This window comes from Phyllobates terribilis, unplaced genomic scaffold (genome assembly GCF_046119375.1).
Source record: "Phyllobates terribilis strain yellow unplaced genomic scaffold, ASM4611937v1 Scaffold_9__5_contigs__length_417890890, whole genome shotgun sequence".
Taxonomy (NCBI): Eukaryota; Metazoa; Chordata; class Amphibia; order Anura; family Dendrobatidae; genus Phyllobates; species Phyllobates terribilis.
Window position 1 is genome coordinate 330403073 of NW_027362769.1, and position 20559 is coordinate 330423631.

Sequence of the window (20559 nt, forward strand, 5' to 3'; positions counted from 1 at the left end):
TGATGCGTCTCCCAACCAGAGTAAAGTTTCTTAAGGATTTTCAATTTGGTGTATTTTGGCGACTTTTTAACGAATTTGCGACTTTTGGTGCCAAAAAGTCCTTAAAACCCGATTAAAGGAAAAAAAATTGGGGATTTTTTGCCAAGTAAATGAACCAAGTGCACCATTTGGAAGAATTTGGGGCAAAACAAAAAAACATCACAAGCCAAAAAAAAAAAGAAAAGTGACTTCAATAAATTGCAAATGATGAATCGGGCCCATATTGTATATCAGATAAAGCGATCCTGTAGTTTCAGATATTGTTAAGGATAAGCTGCCATGTGTGTATAGATGAGTAATAAACCCATGATATGACCTGTATCCTGCAGTTTTCTTCTCTGCAGGCTCTAGCTTTAATTTTCAGTTGTCTCTGAGCTAGTGGGTGGTGACTAGCTGTTATCTACTTTTCCACACATCTATTTTTCTTTCCTGCGGTGACGGATATTTGTGTTCATGGCTTCTATCTGGATAAATGACATGACGATGATCTAATTGAGCGTCCTCACCTGAAAACATGCACTGATAAATTATAGAGAGATGTACACTGTAAAATATTAAAAAGAGATTGTATCACAAAAAAAAAAAAAAATTCTTATACAACAGGGACTTGTGGGTATTATTATTATTTTTTTTTAAATCAAAGCTTCATTTATTTTAAAAAATGATGTAAAAGCAGAAAGAGAGGAAAGTACAAGTCAGCGTTTGCCATTGTATAATGATACTGCCATTTCAATAGAAAAAGAAAAAGGAAACATTTCAATGAAAGCATAGAACAAAAAATGTCCATGATCCTTGCCAAAGACGTAGGAATAAATTATAAAATCGATTGCACGTTGTTAAATGGCTCCAAAAAGCATAAGGAACGCCCCTAAAAGGGGAGTGGGAGGAATTCCAGCCAAAAATCATACTTTCGACTTGGAGACAAGGCCAAGTGACTCATCTTCAGTATGCACAAAAACGTAGGAACTGGGAATAATGGCAGCAGATGCTCTGGACTGATAAGTCAAATGTGAAATATAACTGGCTAATATTGACTATAACAGAAGGCAATTTGTTTGGCAAAGGGCTTGAGAGTGATACAATGAGGGTCTGCAGGCAGCAGTAAAGCATGGTGGAAGGTCCCTGCAAATTTGGGACGACATTATAACAAATGGAGTTGGGAATTTGGTCAAGATTAATGGTGTCCTCAATGCTGAGAAATACAGGCAGATACTTATCTATTATGCAATACCATCAAGGAGGAGTCTGATTGGTTCCAAATATATTCAGCAGAAGGATGACTACTCCAAACATATGGTCAATGTCATGAAGAGTTATCTTTAGTGTTAATAAGAACAAGGATTCCTGGAAGTGATAATGCGGCCCCCACAGAGCACTGATCTCAACATCATCCAGTCTGTGTGGGATTACATGAAAAGACAGAAGGATTTGCACAGATCTGTGGTTAGTTCTCCAAGATGTTTGGAACAACCTACCTGCCAAATTCCTTCAAAAACTGTGTGCAAGTATCTAGAAGAATTGATAAAGGCAAAGGCCGGTCACACCAAATATTAGATTCCTCTTTTGTTCATTTACTTTGCATTTTGTTAATTGCTAAAAATAAACAATTAACGTTTTTATTTTTCAAAACATTCTTACTTTGCAACATTGTTTTGCGCAACTTTCAAAAACTTTTGCACAATACAGTACGCATGGACAACTGAGTAACAATGACGAGTGAGGGGTCCTCGGGGCTGAGAAGAGCTCTGGATAAGATTGATATAACTCAAGATCAATACAAAATCATCTGTATCAGTAGGTTATACCCCAAAACAAGTGATAAAATTGTTAAAGAGAACTTGTCATTTTTCTCCATGTGTTTTTAGTGAATACTTCTCTTCTCAATATAACTGGAGAGTTGCTAGATGCTAGAGCTTCTTTTCTTCTGTTCTGCATTGTACCACTCCTTCGTTCTTCCTTATGGAAATGTATGAAGAAACTAACGAGTCCCATTGTTAAAGGGACATGTCCCTATACAGTCTGATACGGCAACCCTGATTGGGGAGTGTTAGACCCCTAGTTATTCATTTATTTCAAGGAGGAATAACAGAGGAACAGCTCATTTCTTACTTTTTAAGAAAAGATGCTCCAGCATTGTCTTTTTATGGGGAGGCATGACTTTTATCGTCGGTGTCTTTTTGAGTTACCGTTCCTTGTAAATGCATTCTGCGGCAGGTGTTTGCCGTTCTCAGCATGTATACCCCTTTATGAACTAATAAGTGCATTATTGTGTCTGTATAGGTGAATGTAACTACGGAGGACGAGTGACAGATGACAAGGACAGGCGTCTCCTGCTGTCGCTGCTCTCAATATTCTACAGTGAGGAAATACAGAAGGACAATTACAGACTTTCACCAGGAGATACTTACTTCGTTCCCCCTTATGGCACTTACCAGGTAAATACATTTACAGGTGTACTCTAATAATGTTCATGATGACGGTATTGCGCACTAGTGCCCAGGGGGTGATAGGATGATGGCATTAGCATTGGAGAATATTTTGCAGTATATTTTTTGACTGTGCAGCACCGCAGCACTCTATGGTGCACACAATATACTAATACAAACACTCTGACTTGAAGAACGCGGACTTCACAACAACAAAATCGCTTTCATCTTAAAGGGAATCTCTCATCAGGTTTTTGACACCAAATCTGAGAGAAGTATATTATAGAGACAGAGATCCTGATTCCAATGATGTATCACTTGCCGGGCTACTTGCTGTAGTTTTGATAAAGTCCCTGTTTTACCTGCAGGAGATTATCACTAGAGGACTAGTAAACCTGCTGCCATGAAGTCCTCCATATTCATGAGCATTGTATAACCCCGCCCCCCACCACTGATTGGAAGCTTTCTGCCTGTGCACAGTGTACAGCAGCCAATCAGTGGTGTGGGCGGGGTTATACAGAGCTCAGCATTCAGATAAATGCTAGTTCTGCAGCAGAGAAAACAGCGATTTTATCAAAACTGAAGCACGCAGCCCAGTAAGTGATACATCTCTGGAATCAGGGTCTCTGCCGCTACATCATGCTGCTCTTGGATAGGGTAGTAAAAACCTGGTGACAGATTCCCTTTAAGAGGTATGCTGCACATAACAGTAATGATGAGTACATAAAGGATGCAAAAAAAAAATGTGCTCTGGATTTCTGCGAATCTGCAGCCAATTTTTTTTTTGTGTTACATGTAGATTTTGATGCAGATTTCACCAAGTAGTGAATTCTGGGGTTAAAATCCACAACAGAAATTGGCATGCTGCGGATATGAAAATCTGCACCACGTGTCAATTTTCACATTGAAAAATATGCTGCGTGTGGATCAGATTTGGGAAATATTCCTTGCTGTGATCAGGTCGATTATGCAAATGACACTCTGAATAAACTCTGATCATACTGTGATCCGATTCTCTCAGATGAGGAGAAGATGGAGAAACAAATGTCTCCATCTTCTCCATTGTGTCAGTCCGTGGAAATCAGACTACCCTCAGATGTCATCAAAATGCAATCTAATGTTTTCCCCGGACTCACTGACTTGCATGGCCAAGGGCGATTTTCTTTTCCAGACCGGCTGTGTCCGAAAAAAAAATCAGACATGTGCACGACTCCGTAGAATAACATTGGTCCGAGTGCGATCCGATGTTCTGCTGAATGGCACTGAGACAGCAAATACACTCGTCTGCACCTGCCCGAAAAATAAAGGACCATCCCGATGGCAATGTGCTTAGTGTTGTGTCAAATTTCCAGAAAACTGAGTTTTGTTTTCTCACGCTCTTCTTTTTCTCTTAGACCTTTGTGGATTACATTAGAGGTTTGCCAATAATTACTCACCCCGAGGTGTTTGGTCTCCATGAGAACGCTGACATCACTAAAGACAACCAGGAGACTAACCAGTTATTTGATGGCGTCCTTCTCACTCTGCCCAGACAAACCACTGGAGGTGGCAGATCTCCTCAGGTGAGGAGGTGTCTCATTACTTCTTCTGATACTGATGTTCCTCTGATTTAGGCTTGAATTTGGCGTCACGTCCAAAGAACATTGTATCTGTCCGGCGTATGTATATGCGACCCGTGTTCCAGCCCTCTTCACACACGCACTTAGTCACTTAGGTCCTCGATTTGTGGTGCCTCTCTAGATCTACACAAGAAGACCTCACAGACTGAAGCCTGTGTCCCACCATCTCTTCTGTGATGGAACACGCTGACTATAGACATGTACATCATCTCATAGTGTCCAACATGTGGCACCCGCTCCCCTGATCCAGCTGAAGAATAAGAATAGTCCTTCATCTACATCAACACACGTCACTGTCACCCATCCCTGGTCTTCAGCCCGCTCATATTGTCTCATGACTATTACTGAGTGACACATGGCTGTGGATTCACTTCATTCCTGTCGCTCATATTAACTCTTTTATGGCAGAGCTAGTTACACTGAATGTATCAGCACAACCAGGACAGTGGAAGTTACAGGTCCATATTAACATTACCAGCCCTATGTATCCATTGAGAATGCTAGCTGACTACCCCTATCACCAGTGCCAGCACCATACTCCTATCTACAGTGCTAGACCAGTGCACCTATCACCAGTGCCAGCACAATACTTCTATATACAGTGCTAGACCAGTGCACCTATCACCAGTGCCAGCACCATACTCCTATATACAGTGCTAGACCAGTGCACCTGTCACCAGTGCCAGCACCATACTTCTATATATAGTGCTAGACCAGTACACCTATCACCAGTGCCAGCACCATACTCCTATATACAGTGCTAGACCAGTGCACCTATCACCAGTGCCAGCACCATACTCCTATATACAGTGCTAGACCAGTGCACCTATCACCAGTGCCAGCACCATACTTCTATATATAGTGCTAGACCAGTACACCTATCACCAGTGCCAGCACCATACTCCTATCTACAGTGCTAGACCAGTGCACCTATCACCAGTGCCAGCACCATACTCCTATCTACAGTGCTAGACCAGTGCACCTATCACCAGTGCCACCATGCTCCTATATACAGTGCTAGACCAGGGCACCTATCACCAGTGCCAGCACCATACTTCTATCTACAATGCTAGACCAGTGCACCTATCACCAGTGCCAGCACCATACTCCTATATACAGTGCTAGACCAGTGCACCTATCACCAGTGCCAGCACCATACTCCTATATACAGTGCTAGACCAGTGCACCTATCACCAGTGCCAGCACCATACTTCCATATACAGTGCTAGACGAGTGCACCTATCACCAGTGCCAGCACCATACTCCTATCTACAGTGCTAGACCAGTGCAGCTATCACCTGTGCCAGCACCATACTCCTATATACAGTGCTAGACCACTGTACAAATCACCAGTGCCAGCACCATACTTCCATATACAGTACTAGACCAGTGCACCTATCACCAGCGCCAGCACCATACTCCTATATACAGTGCTAGACCAATGCACCTATCACCAGTGCCAGCACCATACTTCTATATACAGTGCTAGACCAGTGCACCTATCACCAGTGCCAGCACCATACTTCTATATACAGTGCTAGACCAGTGCACCTATCACCAGTGCCAGCACCATACTCCTATATACAGTGCTAGACCAGTGCACCTATCACCAGTGCCAGCACCATACTCCTATATACAGTGCTAGACCAGTGCACCTATCACCAGTGCCAGCACCATACTCCTATATACAGTGCTAGACCAGTGCACCTATCACCAGTGCCAGCACCATACTCCTATATACAGTGCTAGACCAGTGCACCTATCACCAGTGCCAGCACCATCCTCCTATATACAGTGCTAGACCAGTGCACCTATCACCAGTGCCAGCACCATCCTCCTATATACAGTGCTAGACCAGTGCACCTATCACCAGTGCCAGCACCATACTTCTATATACAGTGCTAGACCAGTGCACCTATCACCAGTGCCAGCACCATACTTCTATATACAGTGCTAGACCAGTGCACCTATCACCAGTGCCAACACCATACTTCTATATACAGTGCTAGACCAGTGCACCCATCACCAGTGCCAGAACCATACTTCCATATACAGTGCTAGACCAGTGCACCTATCACCAGTGCCAGCATCATACTCCTATATACAGTGCTAGACCAGTGCACCTATCACCAGTGCCAGCACCATACTTCTATATACAGTGCTAGACCAGTGCACCTATCCCCAGTGCCAGCACCATACTCCTATATACAGTGCTAGACCTGTGCACCTATCACCAGTGCCAGCACCATACTTCCATATACAGTGCTAGACCAGTGCACCTATCACCAGTGCCAGCACCATACTCCTATCTACAGTGCTAGACCAGTGCACCTATCACCAGTGCCAGCACCATACTCCTATCTACAGTGCTAGACCAGTGCACCTATCACCTGTGCCAGCACCATACTCCTATATACAGTGCTAGACCAGTGCACCTATCACCAGTGCCAGCACCATACTTCCATATACAGTACTAGACCAGTGGACCTATCACCAGTGCCAGCACCATACTCCTATATACAGTGCTAGACCAATGCACCTATCACCAGTGCCAGCACCATACTTCTATATACAGTGCTAGACCAGTGCACCTATCACCAGTGCCAGCACCATACTTCTATATACAGTGCTAGACCAGTGCACCTATCAGCAGTGCCAGCACCATACTTCTATATACAGTGCTAGACCAGTGCACCTATCACCAGTGCCAGCACCATACTCCTATATACAGTGCTGGACCAGTGCACCTATCACCAGTGCCAGCACCATACTTCTATATACAGTGCTAGACCAATGCACCTATCACCAGTGCCAGCACCATACTCCTATATACAGTGCTAGACCAGTGCACCTATCACCAGTGCCAGCACCATACTCCTATATACAGTGCTAGACCAGTGCACCTATCACCAGTGCCAGCACCATACTTCTATATACAGTGCTAGACCAGTGCACCTATCACCAGTGCCAGCACCATACTCCTATCTACGGTGCTAGACCAGTGCACCTATCACCAGTGCCAGCACCATACTCCTATGTACAGTGCTAGACCAGTGCACCTATCACCAGTGCCAGCACCATACTCCTATATACAGTGCTAGACCAGTGCACCTATCACCAGTGCCAGCACCATACTTCTATATATAGTGCTAGACCAGTGCACCTATCACCAGTGCCAGCACCATACTCCTATCTACAGTGCTAGACCAGTGCACCTATCACCAGTGCCAGCACCATACTCCTATCTACAGTGCTAGACCAGTGCACCTATCACCAGTGCCAGCACCATACTCCTATCTACAGTGCTAGACCAGTGCACCTATCACCAGTGCCACCATGCTCCTATATACAGTGCTAGACCAGGGCACCTATCACCAGTGCCAGCACCATACTTCTATCTACAATGCTAGACCAGTGCACCTATCACCAGTGCCAGCACCATACTCCTATATACAGTGCTAGACCAGTGCACCTATCACCAGTGCCAGCACCATACTCCTATATACAGTGCTAGACCAGTGCACCTATCACCAGTGCCAGCACCATACTTCCATATACAGTGCTAGACGAGTGCACCTATCACCAGTGCCAGCACCATACTCCTATCTACAGTGCTAGACCAGTGCACCTATCACCTGTGCCAGCACCATACTCCTATATACAGTGCTATACCACTGTACAAATCACCAGTGCCAGCACCATACTTCCATATACAGTACTAGACCAGTGCACCTATCACCAGCGCCAGCACCATACTCCTATATACAGTGCTAGACCAATGCACCTATCACCAGTGCCAGCACCATACTTCTATATACAGTGCTAGACCAGTGCACCTATCACCAGTGCCAGCACCATACTTCTATATACAGTGCTAGACCAGTGCACCTATCACCAGTGCCAGCACCATACTCCTATATACAGTTCTAGACCAGTGCACCTATCACCAGTGCCAGCACCATACTCCTATATACAGTGCTAGACCAGTGCACCTATCACCAGTGCCAGCACCATACTCCTATATACAGTGCTAGACCAGTGCACCTATGACCAGTGCCAGCACCATACTCCTATCTACAGTGCTAGACCAGTGCACCTATCACCAGTGCCAGCACCATACTTCTATATACAGTGTTAGACCAATGCACCTATCACCAGTGCCAGCACCATACTCCTATATACAGTGCTAGACCAATGCACCTATCACCAGTGTCAGCACCATACTCCTATCTACAATGCTAGACCAGTGCACCTATCACCAGTGCCAGCACCATACTCCTATATACAGTGCTAGACCAGTGCACCTATCACCAGTGCCAGCACCATACTCCTATATACAGTGCTAGACCAGTGCACCTATCACCAGTGCCAGCACCATACTTCTATATACAGTGCTAGACCAGTGCACCGATCACCAGTGCCAGCACCATACTCCTATCTACAGTGCTAGACCAGTGCACCTATCACCAGTGCCAGCACCATACTCCTATATACAGTGCTAGACCAGTGCACCGATCACCAGTGCCAGCACCATACTTCTATATACAGTGCTAGACCAGTGTACCTATCACCAGTGCCAGCACCATACTTCTATATACAGTGCTAGACCAGTGCACCTATCACCAGTGCCAGCACCATACTCCTATATACAGTGCTAGACCAGTGCACCTATCACCAGTGCCTGCATCATACTTCTATATACAATGCTACACCAGTGCACCTATCACCAGTGCCAGCACCATACTTCTATATACAGTGCTAGACCAGTGCACCTATCACCGGTGCCAGCACCATACTCCTATATACAGTGCTAGACCAGTGCACCTATCACCAGTGCCAGCACCATACTCCTATATACAGTGCTAGACCAGTGCACCTATCACCAGTGCCAGAACCATACTTCTATATACAGTGCTAGACCAGTGCACCTATCACCAGTGCCAGCACCATACTCCTATCTACAGTGCTAGACCAGTGCACCTATCACCAGTGCCAGCACCATACTCCTATATACAGTGCTAGACCAGTGCACCTATCACCAGTGCCAGCACCATACTTCTATATACAGTGCTAGACCAGTGTACCTATCACCAGTGCCAGCACCATACTCCTATATACAGTGCTAGACCAGTGCACCTATCACCAGTGCCAGCACCATACTTCTATATACAGTGCTAGACCAGTGCACCTATCACCAGTGCCAGTACCATACTCCTATATACAGTGCTAGACCAGTGCACCTATCACCAGTGCCAGCACCATGCTTCTATATACAGTGCTAGACCAGTGCACCTATCACCAGTGCCAGCACCATACTCCTATATACAGTGCTAGACCAGTGCACCTATCACCAGTGCCAGCACCATACTTCTATATACAGTGCTAGACCAGTGCACCTATCACCAGTGCCAGCACCATACTCCTATCTACAGTGCTAGACCAGTGCACCTATCACCAGTGCCAGCACCATACTCCTATATACAGTGCTAGACCAGTGCACCTATCACCAGTGCCAGCACCATACTTCTATATACAGTGCTAGACCAGTGCATCTATCACCAGTGCCAGCACCATACTCCTATATACAGTGCTAGACCAGTGCACCTATCATCAGTGCCAGCACCATACTCCTATATACAGTGCTAGACCAGTGCACCTATCACCAGTGCCAGCACCATACTCCTATATACAGTGCTAGACCAGTGCACCTATCACCAGTGCCAGCACCATACTTCCAAATACAGTGCTAGACCAGTGCACCTATCACCAATGCCAGCACCATCCTCCTATATACAGTGCTAGACCAGTGCACCTATCACCAGTGCCAGCACCATACTCCTATCTACTGTGCTAGAGCAGTGCACCTATCACCAGTGCCAGCACCATACTCCTATCTACGGTGCTAGACCAGTGCACCTATCACCAGTGCCAGCACCATACTCCTATATACAGTGCTAGACCAGTGCACCTATCACCAGTGCCAGCACCATACTTCCAAATACAGTGCTAGACCAGTGCACCTATCACCAGTGCCAGCACCATCCTCCTATATACAGTGCTAGACCAGTGCACCTATCATCAGTGCCAGCACCATACTTCTATATACAGTGCTAGACCACTGCACCCATCACCAGTGCCAGCACCATACTCCTATATACAGTGCTAGACCAGTGCACCTATCACCAGTGCCAGCACCATACTCCTATATACAGTGCTAGACCAGTGCACCTATCACCAGTGCCAGCACCATACTCCTATCTACAGTGCTAGACCAGTGCACCTATCACCAGTGCCAGCACCATACTCCTATATACAGTGCTAGACCAGTGCACCTATCACCAGTGCCAGCACCATACTCCTATATACAGTGCTAGAACAGTGCACCTATCATCAGTGCCAGCACCATACTCCTATATGCAGTGCTAGACCAGTGCACCTATCACCAGTGCTAGGGCAGTGCACCTATCACCAGTGCCAGCACCATACTCCTATCTACGGTGCTAGACCAGTGCACCTATCACCAGTGCCAGCACCATACTCCTATATACAGTGGTAGACCAGTGCACCTATCACCAGTGCCAGCACCATACTCCTATCTACTGTGCTAGACCAGTGCACCTATCACCAGTGCCAGCACCATACTCCTATATGCAGTGCTAGACCAGTGCACCTATCACCAGTGCTAGAGCAGTGCACCTATCACCAGTGCCAGCACCATACTCCTATCTACGGTGCTAGACCAGTGCATCTATCACCAGTGCCAGCACCATACTTCTATATACAGTGCTAGACCAGTGCACCTATCACCAGTGCCAGCACCATACTCCTATATACAGTGCTAGACCAGTGCACCTATCACCAGTGCCAGCATCATACTCCTATATACAGTGCTAGACCAGTGCACCTATCACCAGTGCCAGCACCATACTCCTATATACAGTGCTAGACCAGTGCACCTATCACCAGTGCCAGCACCATACTTCTATATACAGTGCTAGACCAGTGCACCTATCACCAGTGCCAGCACCATACTCCTATATACAGTGCTAGACCAGTGCACCTATCACCAGTGCCAGCACCATACTCCTATCTACAGTGCTAGACCAGTACACCTATCACCAGTGCCAGCACCATACTCCTATATACAGTGCTAGACCAGTGCACATATCACCAGTGCCAGCACCATACTCCTATATACAGTGCTAGACCAGTGCACCTATCACCAGTGCCAGCACCATATTTCTATATACAGTGCTAGACCAGTGCACCTATCACCAGTGCCAGCACCATACTCCTATATACAGTGCTAGACCAGTGCACCTATCACCAGTGCCAGCACCATACTCCTATATACAGTGCTAGACTAGTGCACTTATCACCAGTGCCAGCACCATACTCCTATCTACAGTGCTAGACCAGTACACCTATCACCAGTGCCAGCACCATTCTCCTATATACAGTGCTAGACCAGTGCACCTATCACCAGTGCCAGCACCATACTCCTATATACAGTGCTAGACCAGTGCACTTATCACCAGTGCCAGCACCATACTCCTATATACAGTGCTAGACCAGTGCACCTATCACCAGTGCCAGCACCATACTCCTATATTCAGTGCTAGAGCAGTGCACCTATCACCAGTGCCAGCACCATACTCCTATATACAGTGCTAGACCTGTGCACCTATCACCAGTGCCAGTACCATACTCCTATATACAGTGCTAGACCAATGCACCTATCACCAGTGCCAGCACCATACTCCTATCTACAGTGCTAGACCAGTGCACCTATCACCAGTGCCAGCACCATACCTCCATATACAGTGCTAGACCAGTGCACCTATCACCAGTGCCAGCACCATACTTCCATATACAGTGCTAGACCAGTGCACCTATCACCAGTGCCAGCACCATACTTCTATATACAGTGCTAGACCAGTGCACCTATCACCAGTGCCAGCACCATACTTCTATATACAGTGCTAGACCAGTGCACCTATCACCAGTGCCAGCACCATACTCCTATATACAGTGCTAGACCAGTGCACCTATCACCAGTGCCAGCACCATACTTCTATATACAGTGCTAGACCAGTGCACCTATTACCAGTGCCAGCACCATACTCTTATATACAGTGCTAGATCTGTGCACCTATCACCAGTGCCAGTACCATACTCCTATATACAGTGTTAGACCAGTGCACCTATCACTAGTGCCAGCACCATACTCCTATATACAGTGCTAGACCAGTGCACCTATCACCAGTGCCAGCACCATACTCCTATATACAGTGCTAGACCAGTGCACCTATCACCAGTGCCAGCACCATACTCCTATATACAGTGCTAGACCAGTGCACCTATCACCAGTGCCAGCACCATACTCCTATATACAGTGCTAGACCAGTGCACCTATCACCAGTGCCAGCACCATACTCCTATATTCAGTGCTAGAGCAGTGCACCTATCACCAGTGCCAGCACCATACTCCTATATACAGTGCTAGACCTGTGCACCTATCACCAGTGCCAGCACCATACTCCTATATACAGTGCTAGACCAGTGCACCTATCACCAGTGCCAGCACCATACTTCCATATACAGTGCTAGACCAGTGCACCTATCACCAGTGCCAGCACCATACTTCTATATACAGTGCTAGAACAGTGCACCTATCACCAGTGCCAGCACCATACTCCTATATACAGTGCTAGACCAGTGCACCTATCACCAGTGCCAGCACCATACTCCTATATTCAGTGCTAGACTAGTGCACCTATCACCAGTGCCAGCACCATACTCCTATATACAGTGCTAGACCAGTGCACCTATCACCAGTGCCAGCACCATACTCCTATATTCAGTGCTAGTGCAGTGCACCTATCACCAGTGCCCCTATCACCAGTGCCAGCACCATACTCCTATATACAGTGCTAGACCAGTGCACCTATCACCAGTGCCAGCACCATACTTCCATATACAGTGCTAGACCAGTGCACTTATCACCAGTGCCAGCACCATACTTCTATATACAGTGCTAGACCAGTGCCCCTATCACCAGTGCCAGCACCATACTCCTATATACAGTGCTAGACCAGTGCCCCTATCACCAGTGCCAGCACCATACTTCCATATACAGTGCTAGACCAGTGCACTTATCACCAGTGCCAGCACCATACTTCTATATACAGTGCTAGACCAGTGCCCCTATCACCAGTGTCAGCACCATACTCCTATATACAGTGCTAGACCAGTGCACCTATCACCAGTGCCAGCACCATACTTCCATATACAGTGCTAGACCAGTGCACTTATCACCAGTGCCAGCACCATACTTCTATATACAGTGCTAGACCAGTGCCCCTATCACCATTGCCAGCACCATACTCCTATATACAGTGCTAGACCAGTGCCCCTATCACCAGTGCCAGTACCATCCCGTGCCTATGGCCTCTATTAGGAGTGCTAGCCCTTCATCCCTAGGAGTGGCCGCCCATTGCAGTCCCCTTTTAGCTGTGCCGCACCGCTCTTCGTATATTCTAACTCTCTTTATCCACCAACAGGAAATTGTTGAAGATTTGGCCAGAGATATCCTAAACAAATTACCAAGCGATTTCCACCTGGAGAAGGTGATGGAGAAGTATCCGGTGGAGTACGCGGAGTCTATGAACACCGTGCTTCGTCAGGAATTAATCCGCTTTAACAGGTCAATCAGTAGTGGCATCCGTGGATGTAAATTGGCGCGCCGTGTGTTTAGGGCTCTGAACAGTGTGACATTTCCCAGATGAGAAAACCATGGCTGCTTTCTTCCAAAAACAGTGCCATATCTGTTCACGGGTCATGTTTGGTATTGCAGCTCAGCTCCCTTAAAGGGAATTTGTCAGCAGGTTTTTTGCTATGGAATCTGGCAGCAGCATGATGTAGGGGCAGAGAGTCTGACTCCAGTGATGTGTCACTTACTGGGCTGCTTGGTGCATTTTTGATAAAATCCAGATTTTTCTTTTCCTTTCTGCTGTAGATCTAGCAGTTCTCTAAATGCTGAGCTCTGTATAACCTCGCCCACATCACTGAATGGCTGCTCTCTGTGTACAGTGTCAGCAAGCTGCCAATCAGTGGTGGGGGCGGGGTTACACAGATTAGCTGTACAGGTTTGCACTTGACACCTAGTCCTGCAGTGATCATCTCCTGCTGATAAAACACTGATTGTATTGAAACTACAACACACAGCCTAGTAAGTGATATATCTCTGGAATCGGGGTCTCTGCCCCTATATTATGCTGCTCTCAGATTAAATCGTTATAACCTGCCTACAGATTCGCTTTAAAGTTAATGGACCAGAGCTGGTGTGCCACATATGACCTGTGGCACTGTTTTTGGATGAAATCAGACATGGTTTTCTATTCCTTAATGTAGGAACCACTAATATGGTGGAGATACAAAAAGGTGATCTCCCTTTACAGTACAGCCAGAGACCCACGGGACATGACCACACAATGGACCAGGCAGAGGTAATGGTGGTGGACCTGTTGGTACTGTTGTGCTATTTCCCCAGCACATTGCTCTATGGCAGATGATATGACGCAGTTCCTCTCCGTATAACTCTGCTTGGTGATGAGAGAGACATCTAAGGGATAATCCCTTATTACTTATGTATGACCGATGCTGCACGCTGTGACCGAGCATGTAGTTCGGCATCAGTGGAGCACAGAGGCTTTTCCTACTGACACAAGATCTAGTCAAAAGGTACGAGCAGTTTTGTCCTTGCAAAGCTCCTGCTGTTGGATTTGCATGCGTTTATTCCCGCGGGGTTTGGGAACGCGCGTCACGGGCGCTTTGTTCTAGCAGAGCTCCTTTGACTTATCACATAAAGCAGGCTGCATATGTCTTGGCTAATTTCTTGCCAGCACTGATTCATTTTGTCTTTTTCTCTCCCGCTGCAACCCTCCCTCTTGCTTTCTGGCCACAGGCTCACAGACGTCGTACGGAGCAGTCTGATCAATTTAGGCAAAGCCGTGAAAGGCCAAGTGCTGATGTCATCGGAGCTGGAGAACGTATTTAACAGCATGCTGGTGGGGAGAGTGCCCGCCATGTGGGCGGCCAAATCCTACCCGTCACTCAAGCCACTGGGCAGCTATGTGGCAGACCTGCTGGCCCGGCTGCAGTTTCTACAGGTAATGCCTCTGATCGCCTCCCATGAGATGTCGGTTTTAGTATATAACAACAATTTTGGAGCTTCTTTTCTTCTTATTGTGCCTCTGTTATTCTTCCTGGAAATGTATGAATATGCTGATAGCTACCATTCTCACTGTCCATAATATATGTATCCGACACTCCCAGTACTGACTGATCAGTGACAGATTGGGTTGGGACACACGCACCAATGTGTTGCTTCAAACTCCTGACGTCCCTCTGTTATTCCTCTTGGAAATGTAAAAAAAAATGAATACTAGACTTTATCATTCCCTTTGTCAATACAAAGGGAATGATAATATCAAGTGTTAATTTGTTTGTACATTTCCAGGAGGAATAAGAGAGGGACGGCATAATTCGAAGCAACAGATGCCCCAGAATTGTTATTTAAAAGGGAACTGGTCAGGAGTTTAGGGTCTCCAAAACTATAATTACATTGCTGGGTATGGAAAATAAATCTAAATTTCCAATAAAACCAAGAAATCACCAGTAAATATAAGACATCAGAACTCTCCATTCAGCACTTTCCAAATTCTCAGAAAACAGGTCAGCAACAGGAACATTGTGGCTGTCATTTTCATTCAGCTTTTCTGGAGTCCAGCAATTGGCTAGGATAGGAACCATCTTGCAGGTGTACTCAGATACTAAATGCCTCCCAGCTATTCGCTGGGGTGTATTTTACTATGTGCGTGCGCCGCCCCTTTAAGAACGAGGTAGTGTGTGTGCACACTAGGCACGCTGCCAGGAAGTGCGGCGTGCACAAGCAGGAGACTTGCTAGCAGAAGGGACCATACCGCACGGCCAGAGCAGTGAGTATGCCAGTGTCCCTGCATGGAGGGGGAATGGAAACCATGCAGGGGAGCTGGCAATAGTGTTACAGCTGACATGTGTCTCCCTCCTATGTATACTTAGGGAGAGACCTGTCAATCACTTGCAGCAGTGCTGGGAATAGCCTGGACTAGTCTCTTCTCTGGCTATGATCCCCAGCCAGAATTTTAAAGGGGTTTCCACAATTTTTTTTTCTTACTTAAATATATGCAATTGGGGTTAAAAATCATTTTTGCTATTGGGTTTCATTAATAATTTTGCACCATTTACCTCCTATAGCCATTGTAATACACAATCTGTTGCTGGCTGCAGAGCTCTACAGTCCATAAAGTGGCTGCTGGTGGTGGAGCCCGTGACCAGACCTGTCCATCCAATTGAAAACCTCACTGCTTTTCTATTGGAGGAGACTGATGGACTGGTCCTCCTCCAACAGCAGCCATTGTATGGACTCTGGAGAAAGCTGCAGTAACAAGAGCAGGAGGAGAACCTGTCACACCGATATAATAGTAAGTGCCACAATATCGTGTCCTCATAAAGAAACAATAATGTGGTTTTCTTCAGCCAGCAATAGACAGTGTAATACCGCGGCTATAGGAGGCAATCAATGCAACATTTTTAATGAAACCCAATTGCAAAAATGATTTTTAGCCCCAATTGCAAGTATTTAGGTAAGAAAAAAAACCCTTTAAGGTTTATTTTCTCTGAAACGCCAGAGAAAAATATACATGCAGCCAGGATCTGATTCATACTGCCAGTGGGATAATGAATAAACACAGTTCTGGCTTCCTGCAGCCACCACTAGAGGGAGCTTCTGAGCTTACTGCATACTGTTTATACACTGAGCTCAAAAATAAAGCCGGGAGCTCCCTCTAGTGGTGACTGCATGCAACCAGAACTTTAATGTTTAGCTTCAGTGAGTTTGGAGCTTAGTATAAGAATAGCGATGGGTAAACCATTATACAGATGTTAAGAAGCACAGCATGCTGCATACTAACAGGAAATTGTATAGATTTACTCTTAGGTGCAATCCTAGTACTATTATTGTGAGTAGGATTATAACTGGATTTCAGTAGGCTGATCATGCACGTCCCTTGATGATATATAGCGACGCTGCACATCCCACCTCATTGATTATACAGCAGTACAGTGCATTATATCGTGCCCCCCTTCAGTGACTGCACACATTGCCCACCAGTCCGCCGGTTGGATCAGTAGTAATTGACTCCCCGGAGAACCTTTTCCTTTAATCTCTTGCATCTCATCAGCACTAAGCCCGGTCTATGCTGGAACGTAAATCAGCAGCAGTTATGGGGGACAATGACCCATGCCTCATTGTACTGGGTCTTTTAGTGCCTCATATAGATCTAGCCGGGACCCTCTGCAGTTTTTAACCCATTGTTCTTTAGGTGATATCTATATACAGGAACGCCACATACAGGCTGCTTTGCTATAGGCAGAATAGGAGCTGCACACAGAATACAGAATTACAGATATGGAGAATGTTATAGACAAGTGCTGCCCTCATGTGGCAGAGTTTGGTACTAAGTACATCTAATTCTTTTTAATGAATTCTTTAAAGGGGTTATTTTTTTTTTATATGAGCCATAGTTGTTAACTAGTTATGGTACTGACCACTCACATCAACAGAACAGCTCTTCCTCTTCCGGGCTGCTCTGTCAACGGGGCGTGACTGCCAATGTTATGCTGATTGACGGCCGGCATTTGGTTGGGAACCAGGATTGCAATTTTCATTTCAAAGGTCCATTTCATTTTAAAAGGGAAACTCCATAATTTCTGTACGGCAGTTGGCGTGTGACTAGTCAGTATAGAGACAACCTGAGTACTTATATGACTTTTACGGCTTAAATTGGGCCAATACTAATCTGGAAATGTAATGGAATATCCTCTATATGCTCCTCACAGGACTGGATAGACAATGGGCCGCCCAAGGTGTTCTGGATTTCAGGATTTTATTTCACTCAGTCATTCCTGACGGGTGTCTCCCAGAATTATGCCAGAAAGTACACCATTCCCATCGACCACATCGGATTTCAGTTCGCGGTAAGAAAACGCGTCGACACCGACCATGTTATAGTTGTAATCCGGTACAGAGAAATAAGCTGCCACCATTATTCATGGGATGCATGCTGATTCCATTGCACTTTACTAACAAGCTTAGCGTGAAATGAGAACTGTACTTTCAACAAACTTTGCATAAATCAATAGTACAAGCAAATAGAAGAAACTTTGTAATATATCTTATCAGAGAATTCTGCTTCCATCTCCACTTATGAGCCACTTCTCACTCCTCCTCCTCTGCCTCCTAAAATCACCAACCACTCTGGAAATAACAGCTCAATGCCATCTTGTCCAATTCAAGATGGACTGACAGCACAGTGAAGTGTTCGGTTACACAGCCTGTTATAATCTATGGAGAGAGGAGGGGTGAGGAAATAAGTAGAGAGAGACACAGAAAGATCGTGCTGAGATTTCTAACAAGTCTTTTACCTCACCCCAGCACTGGATTCATATCTACACTGATCAGTACTGCTATGTAATGTCATGTGTACTAACTAGGGAAAAAAACTGAAGGAATCCATTCCTGTGTGCTGTGTATGGGAGACATCATAGCAGCTAGTCTTCTCCCTCCAGCTCAGCATTAATTGCAAATATAGAGTCTGCAGAGGGAAAACTAGTGAAAATGCAGGATACAAGTCCTACAAGTGTTATTCCTCATATACACACAGGACAGCTAGTTACTTGAAAGTACAGTTACCCATTAAAGCAGGGGGTTTAGGGTTGTGTCTGGTGTTGCATCTTGGCCCCAATTATATTCTTTGTGCTATAAGTCGCAATCTGTCATTTCAGGTGACCTCTCACGAGAACACAATAGACAGACCTCCAGAAGATGGCGCTTATATCAAAGGACTCTTCCTGGAAGGAGCTCGGTGGGATAGACAGAAGATGCAATTAGGAGAATCGCTTCCCAAAATTCTCTATGACTCTCTACCCATTATATGGCTTAAGCCTGGAGAAAGTTCCAAGTTTGTCCAACAGAATTCATACTTTTGTCCTGTGTACAAAACCAGTGCCAGACGAGGAACACTGTCCACAACAGGACACTCCACTAACTACGTCCTCCCCATAGAGCTCCCCACTGACATACCCGAGAAGCACTGGATAAACCGAGGGGTGGCCGCCTTGTGTCAGCTGGATGACTAGCTCAAGGGTGGAGTAACATCTCAATGATTGTTTGCACTATTTCTTATCTTGCAGGATACCCCTCCAGCATATATGCTTACACTATGCAAAATGGACATTACTGTGCTCTGTGTCTGTACATGGAGGATTTTATTGTTAATAAGAATATGAATATAGACGTGTGGAAATCTGATCTGTAAGTGGATCTCCTCTTTGTGGCTGTGTCCTGTACTGCACCTTGATTCCGTTAACTTCAATGGGAATAGGTGAAATAACCACCACATAGGCACCCCTGTGTTGCTTGTATGGACGCTATGTGAACACTGAAGGGGATGCGGACACTGATCAAACAGATTGCCTAAGTCTTGTCTACGGGCAAGTGTAATTTATCCATTGTAACGCTGGTGGGTGTGGACCCACTGCGCCACCCACGGACCAGGTATTCACTAGAGCCTCTGATGGTGAGGATAGACTGGACCACCGGTAGTCAACAGGTACCACTCCAGAGAAGACCCTGGAAGTGCAGCAGCTGATCGGAGGGTCAATGAAACGGGTACGAGGTACAGGTGAACAGAGGCAAAGACATGGTCCGAGGTCTGTGCAGGCAGCACAGGGTCAATATATGTAGCCAAGGTCAGGAGCAGAGAGGTCAGGATAAATGAGAAGGCTAACCAGGTCAGAACACAGAAGAGACAATACGAGAAAGCGCTTTGCAGGAAACTAGACAAGAACTGAACTAGCACCTAGATCAGGAGAGGAGGATAGGCAGGAGAATTTCCCCTCTGCAGAACATGATGGGGTTAAATGCCTGCAGAAAGTGGCCGCGCCTCCCTATAGCCGGTTTCAGACTTACCAGCTGAAAATGCTACAAGAGGCAGCTCAGAGAGACAGCCTGCGACTGGGGAGAGCAGAGCGGTGACCGCGGTGAGTAGGGCAGCTCTTACCGTCCTTGTGCGTCGCCAACGTGACACCCATATTATGTAGTATCCTGATATCTATATACAGGGGATGTCTATAGAGATGGATGGGAAGGTAGTAAAAATCCCACTATTGTGGGGAAAAAAAGGAAGGATCACACCAGTCCGCTTTGCTTGGCGGAAGACAACACTTAAAATATTAGTAGCAATTCCACAAAGGGAGTGCAATAGGTCATGAAACCTCCTTCCAAGAAAAACGTAGAAATGCAGACGTGTCTGATTTGTGGATCAAAATTGCTTATTTAAAAGTAAATGGGTATGTGAAAATTTTTTTACAAC

General features: G+C 46.0%; 1 protein-coding gene across 2 annotated transcripts in view; it reads left to right on the forward strand.

Moving 5' to 3' along the window:
* DNAH3 (dynein axonemal heavy chain 3) overlaps positions 1 to 20416 on the forward strand; it is a 487274-nt gene extending 466858 nt beyond the window's left edge. For both annotated transcript variants that reach the window (XM_073647962.1, XM_073647963.1), the window contains exons 56-61: positions 2320 to 2474; positions 3860 to 4027; positions 13648 to 13790; positions 15051 to 15255; positions 18026 to 18163; positions 18971 to 20416. In XM_073647962.1, coding sequence (XP_073504063.1) covers positions 2320 to 2474; positions 3860 to 4027; positions 13648 to 13790; positions 15051 to 15255; positions 18026 to 18163; positions 18971 to 19324 — 1163 coding nt within the window. In that variant the 3' untranslated portion in view covers positions 19325 to 20416. The remainder of the gene's footprint in view (positions 1 to 2319; positions 2475 to 3859; positions 4028 to 13647; positions 13791 to 15050; positions 15256 to 18025; positions 18164 to 18970) is intronic.
* Positions 20417 to 20559: the final 143 nt, after the last annotated feature.